Source organism: Crinia signifera, chromosome 7 (assembly GCF_055691185.1).
Source record: "Crinia signifera chromosome 7, ASM5569118v1, whole genome shotgun sequence".
NCBI lineage: Eukaryota > Metazoa > Chordata > Amphibia > Anura > Myobatrachidae > Crinia > Crinia signifera.
In genome coordinates this window covers 20,174,325-20,190,360 of record NC_139223.1, presented here as the reverse complement: position 1 = coordinate 20,190,360, position 16,036 = coordinate 20,174,325, and the positions used below count along the sequence as shown (strand labels likewise).

At 45.5% G+C, this 16,036-nt stretch overlaps 2 protein-coding genes across 2 annotated transcripts in view; one reads left to right on the top strand and one right to left on the bottom strand.

Annotated features, from left to right (window-relative positions):
* Positions 1-1,519: 1,519 nt before the first annotated feature.
* Positions 1,520-15,083, bottom strand: CCDC78 (coiled-coil domain containing 78). Its single transcript, XM_083152582.1, has 15 exons — positions 14,480-15,083; positions 11,844-11,975; positions 11,230-11,316; positions 10,703-10,882; positions 10,299-10,457; positions 9,876-9,926; positions 9,182-9,270; positions 8,563-8,641; positions 7,708-7,833; positions 7,210-7,409; positions 4,701-4,875; positions 3,942-3,976; positions 3,586-3,667; positions 3,224-3,324; positions 1,520-1,848 (listed from the first exon to the last, which is right to left on the bottom strand). Exons 1-15 carry the CDS (start codon positions 14,540-14,542, stop codon positions 1,731-1,733), a joined length of 1,677 nt encoding a protein of 558 aa, XP_083008708.1. The 5' UTR covers positions 14,543-15,083; the 3' UTR covers positions 1,520-1,730.
* Positions 14,866-16,036, top strand: part of IGFALS (insulin like growth factor binding protein acid labile subunit) — a 32,279-nt gene continuing 31,108 nt past the window's right edge. Inside the window, exon 1 of the mRNA XM_083152580.1 lies at positions 14,866-15,173. Within this exon, the coding sequence (XP_083008706.1) occupies positions 15,155-15,173 (19 nt within the window). The 5' untranslated portion in view covers positions 14,866-15,154. The remainder of the gene's footprint in view (positions 15,174-16,036) is intronic.

The following is a 16,036-nucleotide window of genomic DNA, read 5'->3' as shown; positions in this document are numbered from 1 at the left end:
ATTTAAAAGCATGGTTTTGGCTTTTAAATAACTGCCGTTTTAAAACAACATCTGAGTCCGGCCGGCATCACGCACCTTCGCCGAGCTTGAACTGTGTTACATCCCGCCGCCATATGTAGTTTTATTTGTTTTTGAAATTCCATTTTTGTTTCAGTCTGATATGTTGGACTAAGACTAGATATTGTATTCCATTGATTTAACCTTTATAGAAAACTGTATTTTTATGTCCAGTATATGGTACCTCTTGTAAAGTTTTCATTTTCTGACAGACGCTACGTATTGCCTAATATTCCCAGCTGAAAACTGGCGCACAGTAGACCCATCCCTGGTGCACAGTAGACCACACTCTGACCCCCACCCGAATTCCCTACCGACGACCAACAACAACTAGGTCATTCATCCTTGCTTGCTTTTTTGTTCCTCTAATAAATCTAGTGATGCGATTATTATTATATGAAATCTGTGAATACATTTATATATTTATTACCAGTTATTTATATAGCACACACATATTCCGCAGCACTTTACAGAGAATCAGTCCCTGCACCAGTGGAGCTTACAATCTATATCCCCTACCACATGTACACGCACACAGACATTCTAGGGTTAATTTGTTGGGAGCCACTTGACCTACCGGTATATTTTTGGAATGTGGGAGAAAACCAGAATACCCGGAGTAAACCCACGCAAGTACGGGTAGAATATACAAACTCCGCACAGTTGGAGCCATGGTGGGGATCGAACCCATGACCTCAGTGCTGTGAGGCAGTAATGCTAACCATTACACCATCCGTACTGCCCGTATATATAACACATGGTGGGAATAGAACCCAGGACCTCAGTGCTGTGAGGCAGTAATGCTAACCACTACACCATCCGTACTGCCCCGTATATATAACACATGGTGGGGATCGAACCCATGACCTCAGTGCTGTGAGGCAGTAATGCTAACCATTACACCATCCGTACTGCCCCGTATATATAACACATGGTGGGGATAGAACCTATGACCTCAGCGCTGTGAGGCAGTAATGCTAACCATTACACCATCCGTACTGCCCCGTATATATAACACATGGTGGGGATAGAACCTATGACCTCAGCGCTGTGAAGCAGTAATGCTAACCACTACACCATCCGTACTGCCCTGTATATATAACACATGGTGGGGATAGAACCCATGACCTCAGCGCTGTGAGGTGGTAATGTAACCATTACACCATCCGTGCTGCCCCGTATATATAACACATGGTGGGAATAGAACCCATGACCTCAGCGCTGTGAGGTGGTAATGTAACCATTACACCATCTTTACTGCCCCGTATATATAACACATGGTGGGGATCGAACCCATGACCTCAGTGCTGTGAGGCAGTAATGCTAACCATTACACCTATTGGTAGGTGCAATAAACTATCAAAGTGAAAGATTAGACTGCATCGATGCTGCCTTATCATCATGAAAGACCCCCTATAAAAAAGTCCAATATTTGTAAATTAAAAAAAAACTAAAATGAGGGTGTATGTAAAAATAAATAATTTAATGATTGTTAGCCAGTTTCCAGGCTTCAACACACGTCCTTTATGAAAATAACATATGATATATGTGAGACCTTTTTTTAGGTCATACAGTTTAAATCCGATCTGATTAATACGATCAGCGTTGTCAGCCTATGGCTGTGAGGTTGTAGAATCTGATGTGCAGTACTGATGGCAGCCACAAGAGGGAGGTCACATTTCATGGCTGCTTCTCCTAACAGCTCGAGATAGAAAAGGAGCATCAGCACTGATGGCTCTTGGACCCTCGTTGCCCAGGAGTTTCCGCAGACGCATGATCTCCTGTTTGTACCTATAAGGAAATACAGTTGTATAAATATAGCAGAAACCAAATATATTCTCTCCTGCCATACACGCTTTGAGGCCAATGTGGTTGATATGTCACATGACTAGTAAAGACAAGTGGTGTGTCTATAATGTTTTGCATTTTGGCCCCACACCGCACATGCTGTACCCTTTTCTTCAATACTAACCTTAAACCCACAGAGCCAGCTCGGAAAAATCACCAGGAAAATGGAGCTGCAGCCATTTTTCCCTGGAATTTTGCACATGCATAGTAGGGAAGTAACAGGAAAAGTGACTACTGTGATGTTTCTCTGCAGAGTTGCACATGTGCTGTAGCCCCATCCATTATTAGTATGCCCTCAGTAAATACCATAGAGTTCTGCTCGTCTTGACAAGTAAAGACCATATAGTTCTGCTCACCTTGACTAGTAAAGACTATAGAGTTTTGTTTACCTTGACTACTAAAGACCATAGAGTTCCACACACCTTGAATAGTAAAGACAATATTGTTTTTCTCACATTGACCACTAAAACCATAGAATTCTACACACATTGACTACTAAAGATCATATAGTTCTACTCACCTTGACTATTAAAGACCATAGAGTTCTACACTTTGGGGTACATTTACTAAGATGGGGGTTCTATTGAAGATGGGATATTGCTACGAGCAACCAATCAGATTCTATTATCTTCTAGAAGGTGCTAAATAATTAAAAAGTAGATTTTGATTTGTTGCTATGGGCAACATCCCATCTTCAATAGAACTCCCATTTTAGTAAATAAACCCCCTTGACTCCTAAAGACCATAGAGTTCTACAAACCTTGAATAGTAAAGACCATGGGTGAGATTTAATAGAGATTCAGAAAGTGAGAGATTTGGTAAGAAATCTCCAGGTTTTTATTAAAGCGGCAATCATTTACACTGCAAAATCAAACTGGCCTTGCAGTGTAAATGATTGCTGCTTTAAAAAAACTGGAGATTTCTTACCAAATCTCTCACTTTCTGAATCTCTCATCCTTTAAATCTCACCCAAAATAGTTTTGCTCACATTGACTATTAAAAACCGTAGAGTTTTATACACATTGACTACTAAAGATCATAGAGTTCTATACACCATAACTACTAAAGATTATAGAGTTCTACACATCTTGACTAGTAAAGACCATAGATTTCTTCTCACCATGACTTCTAAAGACCATAGAGTTCTACTAGCCTTAACTACTAAAGACTATAGCGTTCTACACACCTTGACTAGTAAAGACCATAGATTTCTTCTTCGCATGACTTCTGATGACCATAGAGTTCTACTAGCCTTGACTACTAAATACTATAGAGTTCTACACACCTTGACTAGTAAAGACCAAAGAGGTCTACTCACCTTCCTAAGTGTTTATCTACATACTCCTGCAGTTCTGCCACCTGTTCTTCTGCTACAACAGCTCTTGACAATAGCTGACTCCTCTCCTTCTCCAGATCCTCCTTGAGGGACAATCAGAAGAAACACGGCACATTATTGGAATAATAACACTAGAATACAGCTTTCCACCACCATATAGTGGCTGCTGTTGGGGTCTATATAGATGACACAGAGTGGGACATTTGAAAATGAAAAGCGCAGCACAAAATCCACTTTCTTATCTTGTATTATTTCATGATACTACTATAACAACCTTGTGGTACCACTCTGAGTGGGCTGAAGACCAGGAAAAGCTGGAAGGTGCCATTGTTACTAATACACACCTGAGTATTATGGGTGAACTCTCGCAGCTCCTTCCTGATCTGTGCCCAGCCTTCCTCATTCAGCTGCCCGTATTGCCCTGCCCTGGGGAATGAAGATGAGAATGGGTATTAACTGCTAGTGAAGGAGTTAAAAGCACTTTGGTCTGAGGCTTACACTCTTCAGGATAATACATGTAAATGCCACGTATTGGTTCAGCAAGGTGGCGATTGGAAAACGGGCTTAGTGTACCAATTCTTCTCCTCCGCATTGGCTTGGCCTAACTTGGTTCCTGGCAATAATTTCTCAGTCATTTTTCCCAGTTATTCCCCGGTGTTGACTCACAGATATAACAGCATCGCTGCCCTCCTTTACTTACTGTTTATTGGATGCTGTATTGTCGTGGAACCTTCGCTGCAAAGTAAAAGAGAACGCAGTTAGGGATGGGAATATTTCACCTTCTTCCCTATCTGACACTGCCTTGGTCTTGGATGGTCACCGGCCATCCAATGGTTTCTCTCCCCTTCGGAAATAAAAGTCAGTCTGAACTGACTTTTATTTCCTTCGGTGTCCACCAAAGAGGGGGCGGCGCTTGCGTCCTGTGATGTCAACCACCCACCCCTGGCAGGCATCGGCCCACCTAAGTTCCCAGGGGGTCTCAGCATTTTTACGGGGACTCCCATAAAACACTGGGCGTTCCCCTGCTCCAGCCCCGTTTCTGCCCCCGGTTCTTCCACCCGCAATTGAACAAGTGTGAAACGCGCCAAAGCCTTTTGGTGCTGGAGATTGCGCATGCTCAGAAATAAACCCCAACCAACGGGGCTGGTGCCGAATTCAGATCGCTATAAGCGACCCTGAATTGGCCCCTATATCCCACTCATATCTATACTATGCGGTCTATGAATTATGAACCAGCTCCAGTTAACAGAGAAATCATTGACAATTGCTCCCAACACCATGCCACGTTTATGAGAACGTCCATCCCAAGTCCTCTCTGTAGAATACACTGGACCTTACTCTGGGAGAATTTGTTCCTTTGTGTAAGTGATCCTTAGTACATTGTAGTTCATGCTATGGCAATGTGGTTACTGTAGACTAGTCACGGTCCTTACTGATGATCACTCCACCTCTTACCAACCTTCTCCTTTAGGTCCTGGATCTGAGTTTCCAGTAGGGCCTTGTCCTCACGCAATCGGTTTAACTCCATTGTGGAGTGAGACTGGAGCTCAGGGTCAGTGATGGTGAAATGATGTTCCGGGGGGCCGGGATCCACATCGCTATTGCCCAGTGCCATGATTTGTTCTCTCTGCATGCTGGAAGACATGGAGATGTACCTGTCACTCTCCACTGTGTGTAACGGGCTCATTCCTTCGATTCTTCCCTGTAATCACTAACATTAAGCTGGGCACATGAGGTACTAGCAGGCTGCTCGGACTGCGATGAGCGACAGGATCGGAGTACAATATGGTGCCACAACAAAGTAGCCAAAATCGGCACTTGGGCCTAGAGCCAGATTGTCAGTGTTAACAGGGGTCTGCTGGTGTGATTGTAAGACACCCACACAGAGAGGCCAATCGTGGTCTAACAGACAGGTGCTACTCATCTGGTCAGCAGAAAATTAAACATTGCAAGGTGGGTACAGCTCCTCCTGAACTGAACCAGTCTCAGGCTGGTGTAAGTCCTCCTGTCAGTCATATAGGAACCAGTCTCAGGATGGTGTAAGTCCTCCTGTCAGTCATATAGGAACCAGTCTCAGGATGGTGTAAGTCCTCCTGTCAGTCAGATAGGAACCAGTCTCAGGATGGTGTAAGTCCTCCTGTCAGTCAGATAGGAACCAGTCTCAGGCTGGTGTAAGTCCTCCTGTCAGTCATATAGGAACCAGTTTCAGGCTGGTGTAAGTCCTCCTGTCAGTCAGATAGGAACCAGTCTCAGGATGGTGTAAGTCCTCCTGTCAGTCAGATAGGAACCAGTCTCAGGCTGGTATAAGTCCTCCTGTCAGTCAGATAGGAACCAGTCTCAGGCTGGTGTAAGTCCTCCTGTCAGTCAGATAGGAACCAGTCTCAGGATGGTGTAAGTCCTCCTGTCAGTCATATAGGAACCAGTCTCAGGATGGTGTAAGTCCTACTGTCAGTCATATAGGAACCAGTCTCAGGATGGTGTAAGTCCTCCTGTCAGTCAGATAGGAACCAGTCTCAGGCTGGTATAAGTCCTCCTGTCAGTCAGATAGGAACCAGTCTCAGGCTGGTGTAAGTCCTCCTGTCAGTCAGATAGGAACCAGTCTCAGGCTGGTGTAAGTCCTCCTGTCAGTCATATAGGAACCAGTCTCAGGATGGTGTAAGTCCTCCTGTCAGTCAGATAGGAACCAGTCTCAGGCTGGTGTAAGTCCTCCTGTCAGTCAGATAGGAACCAGTCTCAGGATGGTGTAAGTCCTCCTGTCAGTCATATAGGAACCAGTCTCAGGATGGTGTAAGTCCTCCTGTCAGTCAGATAGGAACCAGTCTCAGGCTGGTGTAAGTCCTCCTGTCAGTCAGATAGGAACCAGTCTCAGGATGGTGTAAATCCTCCTGTCAGTCAGATAGGAACCAGTCTCAGGATGGTGTAAGTCCTCCTGTCAGTCATATAGGAACCAGTCTCAGGATGGTGTAAGTCCTCCTGTCAGTCAGATAGGAACCAGTCTCAGGATGGTGTAAGTCCTCCTGTCAGTCAGAAAGGAACCAGTCTCAGGATGGTGTAAGTCCTCCTGTCAGTCATAAAGGAACCAGTCTGAGGATGGTGTAAGTGCTCCTGTCAGTCAGAAAGGACCCAGTCTCAGGATGGTGTAAATCCTCCTGTCAGTCAGATAGGAACCAGTCTCAGGATGGTGTAAGTCCTCCTGTCAGTCATATAGGAACCAGTCTCAGGATGGTGTAAGTCCTCCTGTCAGTCAGATAGGAACCAGTCTCAGGCTGGTGTAAGTCCTCCTGTCAGTCAGATAGGAACCAGTCTCAGGATGGTGTAAGTCCTCCTGTCAGTCATATAGGAACCAGTCTCAGGATGGTGTAAGTCCTCCTGTCAGTCAGATAGGAACCAGTCTCAGGATGGTGTAAGTCCTCCTGTCAGTCAGATAGGAACCAGTCTCAGGATGGTGTAAATCCTCCTGTCAGTCAGATAGGAACGAGTCTCAGGATGGTGTAAGTGCTCCTGTCAGTCATATAGGAACCAGTCTCAGGATGGTGTAAATCCTCCTGTCAGTCAGATAGGTACCAGTCTCAGGATGGTGTAAGTCCTCCTGTCAGTCAGAAAGGAACCAGTCTCAGGATGGTGTAAGTGCTCCTGTCAGTCAGAAAGGACCCAGTCTCAGGATGGTGTAAGTGAAAGAACCAGTCTCAGACTAGTTTGAGTCTTCCTATCTGTCAGAAATGTCAGTCATGAAGGAACCAGTCTCCGGATGGTGTAAGTTCTTCTGTCAGTCAGAAATAACAGTGTTTCCTAAACTCTATCCTCATGGCCCTACAACAGTCCAAGTTTAAAACATATCCATGCTTGAGGACAGGTGATTTAATTAGTACATCCGTCATTTAATTTTACCATCTGTGATATCCATAAAACGTGGACTGTTAGCGGGGTGTGAGGACTGATGTTGGGAACTATCACCAAGCTGCTCTCACCGGTATGCAATAAGCAGGCTCTCGTGCTTCTTGACCAGGTTCTGCATCCGCTTCTTGTACTGCCGGGTTGCATTGGCCAGCTGCTCCTCCCTGGACCTGTGTGAGGCTTTCATGTCACTCATCATGCTGTCCACAAACTTCTTCATTCGGGCCGAGTCCACTTTACCGCCCGTCTCTCTCAAGTTCCCATCCACGTACTCCTACAGGCAACACAACAAGCAAGGTTACTCTTACAGTTATGTCCCCACCTACCATAGAGATATTTGGTCATAGTAGGATGACCCGTGTATGTCTGCACACTTACTACAATAACATTTTTAGTTTTTAACTAATTTCCTACATTTTTAAGTTCTCAGAACCTGCTACTTTGGGCAGCTGCTTTATTTGCCTAACCCCCCTACATAATTATGGTCTGGAACTACTGTATTGTCCACTTAGCGATGATGTCCACCACCATCCTGAGTAACTGGCTATATATGGACTAGGGCACAAGCTTACGGCCAGATCCTGGATATAGCGGTTGAGTCGGGAGCGATATTCCTCATTGAGCTCCTTCAGCTGCAGTTGGAGGCGGGAGTTTTCTGCCTCGACTTCCTTCAGCTGGCCCTGGGACGTCAGGAGAACCTGAGGAACAAGCAGAGATGTTACTACTGTGCGTATTTCCTGAGTAACCGGCCTGCATAATAAATACACCCAACCACCAGCTGTTCTGGGTGATGGCCAACAGACTATACACCAATGTATTGCCCCTTCTTTGGTGATGACTTAGAGATTCCCTTTCACCTCAGCAAAGGCAGCAATATGGCTGCTCTTGTTCAAAATGGCGGCATTCTCTCCTAATTTTGGTTGAGTATGCAGAGCTTAAATAAGACCACATGGAGCCCTAGAAAAGATTTCAGTTTAGGGACCCATCCTTTCAACCACACAAAAACCCATTTTAGAGTATTAGTGGCCTGGTTCAGCTGTGGTCACTATGACGACGCTGCATTGATCTTTTCTCATCGACGGAACAGCATGGCACCGGAAATGTAGCAACCGCCCATAATTAAACAGAGATGCCCATCAGAGCCATCACAAAAGCGTACTCCGCTGCCACTCCCGGAGTGCCTTCATGGTGCAGCTGAATAGCTGCAGGGACTGTCGCTTTGGTGTCATATGTTCTGCATTCAAGATCAAAGTTGTGCTCCCCAAGAATAGTCCCCAAGACACATCACATACACAGTCTGCCGATAGTCGCTCAGTTGCGACACAATAGAAGTTGCGCCCACATCTGAATCCGGCCCATTGGGCCCTAGGCAGAAGCCTGGGGTGATTGTGGATGATCCAACTCTGAGAATAAGGTGATGAACTTACCGCTGACTGTTCGGCCATCTTGTGCTGGGTGTTGCGAATGGCTCTCTTTGCCTCCTGTAGCTCCTTACCCATAGCCACCCTGCAAGTACCAGTCCTTAGTTATCTTACATACATTGTACAGATTCACTATCATCTCACACTGCTGTTAGCAGTAGTATAATGTTATACATTGATAGTTCAGGTGCTACTAATGCTGAAGGGCTGATTATGACAGGGACCTTGTCAAGCACAAAAGACTTTGTGCCAATGTTCCCCCTTTTCCTGGGAATGGCTGATATCAGAGAACAAAAGCCTGCACTTAATGGCACAGCATACAAGGCCAACACTCCTGGTTCTAGCTGAGCCGGTCCCCTGTGACGGGGACAGTGAATCTGAGTCTGACCACTTCACAATGATGCATTTTAGTGGCTGTCTAATATTCTAAAGCCTCCAAATGACCCTCCCAACAGTCCCACCTTCCTTGGGACATCCCATTATTCCCCATTGCATCCTAGTGTACAACGACATGACTACTGACATCAGCAGCGAGACCTGTGTGAAGCGAGTATGTGGCTTATACTTAGATCAGGATGGGATGGCCCACCTGACACTGCCCTTATGGTCTGCGGGTGGAACTTACACGCGCTCCTCTAATTTCTGTTGCTGGGTGTTGTGGATCTTTTTCATGCTCTCAATCTCTTCCTTGATTTCATCCTGGTTGCCGAGAAGCTGCAATGACACAAAGTCCAGACATTGCCTGGTAAATGGATGTAGATGATGGGGAGTATGGACCCCCCCACTATTGCTGCTGGTCACAGGCAAGGAGACGGCTTGACAGATGTGCTGGATAATTGTGCCCTGCAAGCCTTGGAGGACACCAACCAGAAAGTCATGCCACAGACAACATTCCTAGACAGTGTACCATGTGACTAGGTCACGTGACTGTACTGGGGGGGGGGGGGGCGACGGCCTACCATCATTACACTGGCACATGTCCTGACATCGTAGCTCTGTTAAGCTGTGTACACACGGTGCAATATCGCTGGCAATATGGTCGGTGAGTGACCTTATTGCCAGTGATTTGTTTGTGCTGCAGCGATAAATCGCCGGGTGCACGCTCCCGTGTTCAGCTTCCTAATGGTCGCTGGTTGCAAGCTGTTTCCCTCTGAGGCTCCCCTGGCAGAGTCTCGTGTTCATCAGCGACCATCTCTGGTCACTGATGAAAACTGGACACTGCACAATATATTGTAATGTGTGTACACAGCTTTAGGCTTCCAATGTTATAGCGAGAATGACCCCCTTAATTTAACAAAAGGTTCATAAACACAACTTACATTTCTTTCTAATTTCCTTCGCTCATGTTCAGTAGCAACAAGCTCTTCTGGCTGGAAAAAAAAAAAGGTTTTTCTTTAAAGTTAAATAAAAAAAGTGTACAAAGTTCAACAAGCTGGCTTACATCATGTATACAGAGGTAACAGATGATAAAATGATCTGATACAACATTGATCTGTGAGACCCTAAGTCGGTAAAATGTGACGTGGAGTGTCAGAAATATGGCAGCGGGCAGGCACTTAGTACACAGAGCTATTCTTCTGCCCTGAGAGGTCACTATTGTAACATGTCTAGATACATTTTAGTCCTACAAGTTGTGGAGATAAGGATCCAAAGAGATTGAGAGAACATCAGGGGTATTACCCCACAAGCAGGCCTGTATCATGCTCAGTCTATATGATCCTCGCTGTATTAGTTTCCCATACCTTGATCTTTCGTGAGGACATTTGGTTGACCATGGCCCTCACTCTCTCCAGCTCGGCAGATGCCTCGTTGACGAGAGCTTGAGACTGTGAGTAGTTTTCGTCACGTCCTCTGTTTGCCAGATTGAGAAGTTCCATGCTCAGCTCATCATTCTTGGCAACCTGTAGGAAAAGCACGGGTAGGTAGGGTAGGTGGAAGGCATCTTGGGATACAATGAGAAGTACACTTTTTGTATGATTTTTGAACGTGAGATAATGTCTAGTGGATCGAAGGTAGAGAAATGACAAGAGCAATGTAATTAAATAAATGTGTTCACCGTCCACAGGAAAGGGATAGTCAACAGATACTTGAGAGGTGGACCCTTCCATGTTTTTGATTTGCAGAGCATTCAGGACACTGTCCTTACCTCCCGCTCATGTTCTTTGGTTAGTGCCAGATAATTACTCTTCAGAACGATGTATTCATCTGCCAGCTCCTTGCGGTTGGTCTCCACAGATTGCAGACGTTCTTTCACAGCCCCGTACTCACCACCCAACTTCTCCTTATGAAGCTCCACAGTCATTAGACGGTTCTCCAGGGTCAGGATCTACAGGGATGTAGAGGACAAGATCCTAAGAACCTCTGAACACCAAATGACTGGAGACAGAGCTTGCTCCTCAAGTTCCCAGGTCACATTAACTCTTTAACTATGTCTTAAGCTCATCAAAGAATACAAGAACATTCATAAAACCATTTATCGTGTGAATATACCAATTATCATATTATCTGCTGTCTATGCTTTTGATCTTGACTGATACTCGGCCCAATGATTTGCAGGAAAAATTAGTATATTGAAGCTGACCTGAAATTATGGTCCATCATCTCTAGTCAATGAATTAGAGGCTATCTGAGAACAACACCAATGCTAGGTCCGTCCTCTCCAGTCCAACTTACTGTGTTCTTCAGTTCAAATGTTTCAGCCTCATAGTGTTCCCTTATCTTGTTGGACTCTATCTGTAGCTCAATCAGCTCCTTAGAGATCTACAAAGCCGGAAATATAACACAATACTGATACAAACGATAACGTCATATCTAAACCGATATACAGTTAAGAAGACCCTTCTGAGAACAGTAAATAGTTTGTACCAACAGAGCCGATGTACAAATAATACCATCGGGGTGATGTATTTAGCAGTGAAAAGGGCGTAGAAGTGGACCTCTGAAGTTGCCCATAACAACCAATTAGCTTCTACCTATCATTTTATAGAATGTATTTGATAAATACTACCTCAAAATTGGTTCGTTGCTATGGGCAACTTCTTGAACTGTTTGAAACCTCACCCCCGTTGTCTCTCGAGGAATTATGGGTGGGGATAATGCAAACTGCACATTATTTTTAATTGTAGGTGTAAAATGAAAGCAGCAATGAATGTGCTAATGTAAAAATGGCTGGGGAGATAGATTGGGACAAGTCCTAGAATGGCTGCTGGGGTCCACAGGTTGCCTACGCCTGCTCGGAGCTGGGACGTCTACTATAGAACAGGCTGTATGAGAGGTTGTTCTTATACCTTCAGCTTCTCCTCCTCGCTCAGCACAAGTCTGGATGACAGATCAGTTTTGGATCCCGCGAGTCTCCCCATCTTGTCCTGCAGGTCACTCAGCTTGGCATACAACCTCTCGTTGCGATCCTGCAGTTGGACCTGAGAGGGCATGAAATCATTTGAGTTTGGACTACAATACATCTCTTTCATAGACTACAGTTGCTCCTAACCTGCACCATTCCAGAGATTAATCCCTGATGAAAGTCTCTTGAGGAGATGAAACACATTGGACAGGGGTTCTCAAACCATTTTGCTCTGGGGCTTCGTGAAACAATAAAAAATTATCACCGGACCCCAGAAAGTTACCACAGAATGTCCACCACATGTGTGGTCAGAGGAATGCACATGCATGTCAGCATGGCAGAGGCACAAAATGGGTGCCGGACGGGGGTCCCGTCAGTCGGGATCCTGACAATAGAATAGGTGGCGAGCATAGCGAGCCACCGTGCCCACAGCATGTCGAGTGCAGCGAGCCCGCAAGGGGCTTTGTTGCGCTCACCATGCTGCCTGAGTGCAGCCAGTCGGGATCCTGGCGTCGGGCTAATGACTGTCGGGATCCCGACTGTCGGAACCCTGTACCACACATGCACAAAACAGAATTGCTAATGCTAATGCACTCACTTAATTTCACTTAAAATTGCAGAGACGAGCTTCTGCCCTGCCTGCGTTTTTTAATATATTCATGCAAATGATACCTGTTGGGAAGGCTCTGGGGATGACAGGGGGAGGCAGTGGATGACAGGGGGAGGCAGTGGATGACAGGGGGAGGCAGAGGATGGAAGGAAGAGGCAGTTGGAGATTAGGCAGGCAGTGAATAACAGGGAGAGGCAGTGGGTGGCAGTGGGAGAGATTGATGCAGTGGCTGGCAGGGAGATGCAGAGGGTAGCAGGGAGAGGCATAGGTTGACTAGGGAGAGTCAGTGGGTGACAGTGGGAGGTAGAGGATGGATGGAAGCCTGCCTTATGACTCCATAGATTTCTATAATGAAGTGCAATAAGCCAGGTGGGAATGTATTTCCAGGACTTGGACCCAAAATCAGCTAAAATAAATTTTGGGGGGGATGAGCTCTGGTAAAAAAAAGTCTGTTTATTAATTTATCATTATCAATATACTGTATTTATAAATCACTAAACTTTTACACAACGCTCTACATGTAACGGCAAAAATGAGGACATCTAATTGAAATTGCACCAAAGAACACAGAGAATGGAACACACAATTAGGTGGGTTTATTTATTTACAGCTGGCGAGCGGAACTAATGTCAAATAAGGACACAAATCTAGAGACACTTAGATTACTCAATTAGATGCGAGTTTGCATCACAAAACTGACGTACTTCACATTCCCCGATGCGCGCTCCTGCGAAATGTGAAATTCAATTAGAACCGGAGATTTGCGATATGTCGTCCCTGTTTTTGGAGGTGTGGCCACCGCAGCTATGTAAACAAGGCCAGGAAATCTGCAGGCTCTGGCCTTGTTTTGCGCCCCAAAAAAAAGTGTTTGGAGCTGAATTGCAAATTTTCTGCGCCAGTTGTGAATGGCTCGCAGGTCTAAACTCGCTCCTAATTGGACTAACCCCCAAGAATGCTAGTATGTGCGGCTAATGTTGCAAAGTCCTGTCGAATCTCCCCAGAACTGAAGCTGTAACACAATAAGTGTGTATTTATGTACAGCCAGGTGTAACACAATAAGTGTGTATTTATGTACAGCCAGGTGTAACACAATAAGTGTGTATTTATGTACAGCCCGGTGACTGTGTGTCCCCCTATTCCACGGGTGTCAAACACAAGGCCCGCGGGCCAAATCCGGCCCGCCAGACCTCGTCATGTGGCCCGCGCGAGGATATTGCACACAGGGGCAGTGTGTCTAAAACAGGAGTGCTGCGGGCCGCGTCCACGTCCGTGGCCGCCTTACCTGTTCCTCCACTGTCGGCGGCCATGTTCCTGTAGGCACATATGTATGCGGCTACAGAAACATGGCCGCCGACCTCCACGGCTAAGTGGAGGAGGGCCCGGCCGCCTGTTCCCTCTGATGCCTGGCAGTGACAGACACTGGGTGGGGACGTCATGAAGATGACGCCGCCCGCCCATGCGTCTGTAGAGAAGTAGGAGCAGGGAAGCTGGATCGGGAGTCGGGGACTGTGTGGCCGCAGCAAGCAGTGAAGAAAAGCTGGAAGCCGCAGCAGCTGCAGGACAGACGGAGAAACAGTAAGTGAGGATGAGGATCACACTCACGATAAAAAAAAAATATATATATCTGCTGTTTCCTGAGGTGTCCCCGTGTATAATAATAATAATAATGCCATGACACCACAGGCTGCTCCTCCTGTATAATCATTTATGTGTCATGGCATTACTTTTATTATATTATACAGGGGGAGCAGTCTGTGGTGTCATGGCATTATTATTATACAGGGGGAGCAGCCTGTGGTGTCATGGCATTCATTTTATATTATACAGGGGGAGCAGCCTGTGGTGTCATGGCATTATAATTATACAGGGGGACCTACAGATACAACCGGCCCTTTGAGGGTGACCAAACTGCTGATGTGGCCCCCGATGAATTTGAGTTTGACACCCTTGCCCTATTCCGATATACTCACATTCTCATTGCTCAGCTGCCTGACCTGCTCCTTCAGAAAGAGATTGCTGTCTTTAGAGTCCATGCTTCCAGTATCCCAGACAGGAGAGCTGGCACCAGGCGCTGCCTCTGTGTACAGTAGGGAGGGGGGTTGCTATTGACGACTATTGTGTAGACATGCAGGGAGGGGCCGGGGACAGTCACAGCATATGGGGATACCGTGAGTTTCACAGAGGCAGTGTGATAACCTCAAAATACATGGTACTCCAATGCTTGTAAAATGTTATAAGACTTTCATACTGAACTGTTAGGGGCAGCTATCAGTTACAGCAGCATGTGCAGACAGTGGGTCATGTGACTGCAGGATATAAATAGAAGCCATGCACTGACAGTTGGGCTCGGAGGAGAGGGTTGGAGGCAGCCATTTTGGAGGGACTGAGATACTGGACTGTTGTGAGAAAACCCAGTGTGCTACCTTATAGCCAGATGGTGAGAGACAGCCTCCCTGTGGAGATTGTGAAGGAGAGGTGGGTGAGGAAGCCAGCACCTACAGACACACAAGGTGTGAAGTGTGGTCTGAGGAGAGACTGCCAGACAGAGCTGACAGGAGGTGCGGCCTATCTGTAAGTGATGTAACAGCCTCCCAGTGAGACCCTGCAACAGCGATGCAGTGTAAGGAGGCTGGTGGAGGGCGGCTATGGAGATGAAGCCTAGAGGTAATTGACTGCTGGAAGGACTGGCAGGGAATTCCCGGATGCCTTTATAATTTGAACTTATTTACATGCAACTCAACTAGCCAGCTTTAATAGACTAAAAGATAGTGCAGAGAGACTGTTCATAATTACTCCATGTCACATGGTTACTCAGCCTATACAAAGCCAGTTTGGAAGCAAAGCTTAGACTTTATTGAGCAATGTATAGTCTTTATAGGTAAATTGCAATCCAGCTACAATTTCAGGCTTAAGTAAAGACATTGAGAGCTACATTCATAAGGAGTCAACTACAGCTAACAGCTATCACTAAGCAGAGGCAAAATTACCAATAGAAATTGTTTATTTATTGACTACTGGAAAGACTTATTTGCCTGTGCACAAAGGAAGACAATTCATCTGAAACATTTAAGCTTAAATGTATAGTTCTTTTACAAATACAAAGGGACAATTATAAATAGCTATTTATATAATAAACAATGCAGTTCTTCAGGAACATCTATAAGGATTACAAAGGTGTATAATATATAAATATATATATATATGGATATTACTTCAAAAGATTAACTTTCTGTGGATTACAAAGTTCTTTACCAAAGGAGTCAGCATAGTTTTCACTCCGCGGACGAACTCTTATAAGTTAAAGAAGACTAAAACCAGAAAGGGCTTCTACACAGCTGACATCTAAATAGGACTGTATGCAGAAGTGAAAGGGTTTATTGAGACACTGGTATAGTATAGACACTGTAATTGTTAGAGTGTTCAGAGAGAAAGAGTTACATATTTGATTGCAAATGTATTTGTTACTTTTTTTTGCCAAGCTCAAAGCAGCTATTAACTGTTTTAGCACTTGTTAACTGTTTTCCCAC